Genomic DNA, 5,587 nt, shown 5'->3' on the forward strand with positions numbered 1-5,587 from the left:
TACCATGCACGTTCGCAGTTTTAATGAAAGTAAAATTGGAATAAAGAGCATCAAAATCTCATGTGAGACGCACGTGAGATGATTTCCGTCCAATTAAACAGAAATTAGTAACGGAGGGTCTGAATTGAAAATTTTTGAAACATTTGGGGGTACATTGCCAATTTTTAAACATTGGGGTTCGAATTGAAAAACTTTTGAAACTTCAGGGGTGTAAAGTGAATTTAACCCTTTTTTTGTGTGTGTGTGCGTTTGACAGAGTATAGTGTGTGGTGTTTTTTTTTCTTAAGATTTGTTGAATGGATTCTCAAATGGAAAGAAACACATCTTTTGTGGGCCTCTTAAATGAAGACATATTGGATGAACAAATTCATACTCTCAAATGGATGAACAACAAGGTGATATTGAATTTGGTTTTAAAAGACCACGAGGTGGCAACCTCACCATTGAAGAAGATGTTCTACTCATACAATCGTGGGTAAGTACTAGTACTAATCCAGTGCATGGAACTGAGCAGTCAAAGAAGGCATATTGGATGCGAATTTGGGGGAAGTCCAATGAATATAAGGGCTTTGATACTATCATGTCTCACACATCTCTAGCTAATCAATGGGGAGTAATTCGAAAGAGCGTAACTCAGTTTGCTGCAAACTTAGCTCAAGTTGAGTTATTGAATCAAAGTATGTCGAGTCAGCAAGACAAGGTATAATTTATATTTATTGTTGTGTCAACATAGAATTTCTATAGGGATATAATTATGTTCATATTTCTTAATTTTGCAGATTGACAAGGCAAAAGAGTTGTATCAGAAACTTAATAAAACACCATTTATTTTTGAACATTGCTGGAATATATTGAAGACATGTCCAAAATGGAGTGTTGTCAATGAAAAACAAGAAACATATCATATGAATATGCTGCGCCTTCTACTCAAGCTCCGATAAATTTAGGGGTAGATACTATATCTACTAGTAACTTTGTGGATATGAACCGGCTTAAGGGTAGGAAGGTTGCAAAAGAACGTTTGAGTAAACAAAAGAGCAAGGATAATGTTGATGATGCGATTCTGGGCTTACTAACTCAGATGAATGAAAGAGCAATGAGAATGACTGAGCGAAAATTGCAACTTATGGAAGAAACAAGTGCTTAAGAGAGTGAGAAGATTCAAATTGAGCAAAGTAAAATTCAAGCAAAGGAGGACAAAATTATGCTTGCAGATACAAGTGCCATGTCTAAATTCCAAAGAAAATATATACATGTTCGACAAATGGAAATCTTTGAAAGTAGAAGGATGACATAAAACATGCTGGACTTTTTTTTTTCATGTGTTAAAGTTATTATGTGTTTAGTATTGTATTAACTTTTATTAGCATATTTTCTGCCTACTTTTACTGATTATGTTAGGCTATTATGTATTTTGTGCAATTATTTTGTAGGGATGGTTTCGAATTTTTGGTAAGTATTAAATTCGAATTTTGCATATTGATTTAGTGTTTGGTGTGGTTGAGTAGTAGTAAATGCATATTGAAAATTGAAAAGTTTTGCATGAAGGTTGAGTAGTAATTTCGAATTGAAGACTTGATTTGAGCCTTTGGTGTGGTTAAGTAGTAGTAAATGGAAATTGAGAATTGAAAAGTTTTGCCTAGATGAAGGTTGAGCAGTAATTTCGAATTGAAGACTTGATTTGAGCCTTTGGTGTGGTTGAGTAGTAGTAAATGATGTTTGAAAAATTGTGCCTAGATGAAAGTTGAGTGGTAAATTCGAATTGAAGTTGATTTGATCGCTTGGTGTGGTTGAGTTGTAGTAAATGCAAATTGAAAAATTGTGCCCAGATGAAAGTTTAGTAAATCCGAATTGAAAATTGAAGTGAGTGTTTCGTGTGGTTGAGTTGTAGTAATGCGATTGGAGTAAATTGAGTCAGTAGTTGAGAGTAAATGCAATTTCAAAAATTCCGAAAGCAAATTCAGTAGTAGTTGTGAGGTTGAGTTGAGAGTAAATGCAATTTCCATAGTTGAGAGTAAATGCTGAAATCTGAGTAGATCAAATTGAGGTTGCATGGTTGAGTAAATGAAGTAGTTGAGGTTGTGAAATTAAATGCTTAGAGTAAATTCTGAGTAGATGTGCGATATTAATACTGAAAATATTAGTAGATGAAAGTTTTGAATAAATTCAAAGTTGTTAAGCTCATTGGTTCAAAACATCTACTCAAAATTTCAGTTGAATTTTAAACATCATGGATGTCTATCCTATAAGAAGAATGCTCATTGAAGACTCTGACTTTGATGATGAGTTGACTCTAATTACACAATTATTTGGGCACATAAGCATTTCAAAAGAAAGGAAGGATCAAGTTCACGTTGTGGTTCTATTCTGGGACGTAGATTCATCAACTGTGATCCTTTGCAAGGCCAACAAAGGCTTTTTCTCTATTATTTTGCTGATGTACCAATGTATCCTCCAAAAGTATTTCGAATGAGGTTTCGGATGCATCGCCCTCTTTTTTGCCGTATTCTCTCTGTTGTAGGAGTTTCTAATCCATACTTTGTCCAATCAAGAAATTGTTCTGGAACACTCGATTTGTCTTCCCTTCAAAAGATAACTGTCACATTTACAATGATCACTTATGGAGTACTAGCTGATTATGTGGATGAATATGTGCGGATTGGAGAAACCACTGCAACAGAATCTCTACAAAATTTTGTTGAAGCGGTGGTTTCAATTTATTCAAACACTTACTTAAGATCTCCAAACAAAGATGATGTTGCTAGATTGCTAGAAGTTGGCGAAAACCGTAGTTTTCCAAGAATGCTAGGAAGCATTGATTGTATGCACCGGCAATGGAAGAATTGCCCAGCTGCATGGAAAGATATGTTCTCAAGTCGTCGACATGAACCAACAACGATTTTGGAAGGAGTGGCTTCACAAGATCTATGGGTATGGCATGCATTTTTTGGGTTACCGGGTTCTAACAATGACATCAACGTTTTAGAACAGTCATCTATGTTATCTGAGTTCGCTGAAGGATGTGCTCCTCCAGCAAATTACTCAATCAATGGTCATAACTACAAAATGAGATACTATCTTGCTAATGGTATATATCTGCAATGGTCAACCTTTGTAAAGACAATTTCATGTCCACAAGGAAAAAAGGCCAAACAATTTGCTGCAGCCCAAGAGTCAACAAGAAAGGACATGGAACGTGCATTTGGAGTGCTTCAAGCACAATTTGCAATAATTTGTGGACCTACACATGGTTGGAATCGTTAAACGCTCATCAACATTATGAAAGCTTGCATAATAATGCATAATATGATCATTGAAAATGAGCGAAATACTGACGATGCTAATGAGTTTGAATATGAGCAAATTGATGAAACTCCTCAAGTACAAATTCCTCGTGATCATACTTTTGAATTTGTGGAGTTCATTCAAAGGCATCTGAGCATTAGAAATAGTCAAACTCATTCTCAGTTGCAATCCGACCTCATCGAGCATTTGTGGCAATTGCATGGTCAATCTTAAGAATTAATTAGTCTAATTGTATGTTTTAGGATTTTTTTTTTTTTTTTTTTTTTTTTTTAGAAATTTTCATTTCGTTTGAACTTTTTATTGCTTTGGTGAATTGCATTTCTACATATTGCAATTGTATGGAATCTATGATGATTTTTATGTTATGTATTTCTTTTTTGTACAGTGAATGTTCCTTGTATGTATTTGTTTTTTTGTTTTTATGAATGATTTTATATATATGTTTGTTTTCTCTTTGATTAAGTGTTGGCAAAAAAATATAATTAAAAAAATGAAAAATAATATTTAAACGGAAGTAAAGTGTAAAATAGAAGGTTTGTTGGAGTGTGTAGTGAAAAACCAGTAGCTAAAGTAGTGAGTTGTACTTTTTGAGTAGCTAAACTAGCAACAATTGTTGGAGATGCTCTTACCCAAAAGGAAAAATACTTTTGGGGCCAGAAGGAAAGGAAAGCGACTGCAGTTCGAGCGAAGAAACCGATGCGCCTCCAACAACCGGAGATGAAGAACAACGGGCTCCAAAAAGGAATGAGCAGGGACAGAGATGGGCTCAAGGGGTTTTAGCACCCAAGAAATTGCTCGAAGTCAAGTACAACGTCAATAGAAGTTCGAAAGAAGACAGTTCATGCGAAGAAGAAATGAAGGAAATCGTGAATGTGGGAACGTGAGGGCGCTGTGACGAAGAAAGTCAACCAGGGTTTAAAGTGGCAAAGGCTAGAAATGGAAAGAAGAAAGATGAAGTGATAGTCGTCTCGAAAATCCAAGTGTCCAAACGGCCCGAAGCTTTGAAGCCAAAAGGGCGCACGTGATTCCCAACGTCTAAGAAGTTAAAAGGACTGAAACGGTTTTCGAGGTTAGTAATTCCCATGCCCTCCTTTTTGCTTCGAAGATAAACAGCTAAGGGAATTAGGAGGGTAACTATTGGACCAAGGTTTGGCCCAGCTGAAGAATTGTCGAACCTAGACATCCTGCATAATAGAAGGCCAAAATCATTCGCAAGGCCCAGAACGCCTATGGCCTAAGGGCCTGTCCATAGTGTAAGCCGGCCCAGCGGCCCAAAGACGTGAGACCAAACGCCCCAAAGCCGCTCGCACCTACGTCCGTCTTAAATAGTAAAATACCGATGTTTAGGTTCGCATGTTAGTCCCGCTGCTTTGGCGAGCCTCGAAGCCTTCGTTAAAAACCCAACTCCAGCTTCACAATCGTAAGAAGGGGTCGCGGGGAAGGGTTCACTTAACCTTGAAAAAAGAGAAAGTAAGTGTCTAATCAGAATAGAGGGGCTGCCACATCCCTGTCCCGCTGAAGCCTTGTTGTTCTTAGAAGGTTCGCTGCTGTCGTATAGAAGTCAGACAAACCTGACCCGCTCGCCCAGCTCCCGATCTCCTCTCCAGATGTCATGTGTCAAGCTTCGGTGCAACGATGGTGCGAATCCAGAGAAAGAGAGGTATAAGAAGGAAGAAATTTGTAAATGGGAAGATAGACAAAAAATTGTAATCAAATAATAAGAAAAGGGAAGTAAGAAAGAAGAAAGAGTTTTTTTTTTTTTTTTTCTTGAGTCGATTTGTTTGCGTAATTCTCCGGTGTAATCTAATTTAGTGGCCGACAAACTATGTGAACAACAAATAATAAATATAAAATTAAATGACAGTATCTTTCTTTCTTTCTTTCTTTCTTTTGAGAGGAAACTTCACTTGTCCCATAAATTGTTACTCATTTTGCAATGTCTCCCTAAAGTTCAAAACCTTTTAATTTAGTGTATCGAAATTTTTTAATTTTTTTTTTTTCAATGTCTCCATTCAGTTAAGATTTTTTCATTAAATCCCAACAAAATTTTCAAAATACCATTCTTTTTTCCAAAATATATATATAACTTTTAAAAAATAAAAAAAAAATAAAAAAAATTGACGCATAGGTATTTTTGTAATTACCGTTAAATTTGGATCAACGTCTTAATTTTTGTAAATTTTTTTTTTAACAAATAGGGGTATTTTGGGAAAAGCAAACTAAATGGTGAGATTTCAAACAATTAAAAGATGGATATACTAAATTAAGAGAAATTGAACTT

The 5,587-nt window shown here is 35.8% G+C and overlaps 1 protein-coding gene across 1 annotated transcript; it reads left to right on the forward strand.

Moving 5' to 3' along the window:
- The first annotated feature begins 379 nt into the window (after positions 1-379).
- Positions 380-3,264, forward strand: LOC132185204 (uncharacterized). The gene is made up of 2 exons (XM_059599008.1): positions 380-677; positions 2,522-3,264. Exons 1-2 carry the CDS (start codon positions 380-382, stop codon positions 3,262-3,264), a joined length of 1,041 nt encoding a protein of 346 aa, XP_059454991.1.
- Positions 3,265-5,587: the final 2,323 nt, after the last annotated feature.

This window comes from Corylus avellana, chromosome ca6, assembly GCF_901000735.1.
Source record: "Corylus avellana chromosome ca6, CavTom2PMs-1.0".
In the NCBI taxonomy this organism is placed as follows: domain Eukaryota; kingdom Viridiplantae; phylum Streptophyta; class Magnoliopsida; order Fagales; family Betulaceae; genus Corylus; species Corylus avellana.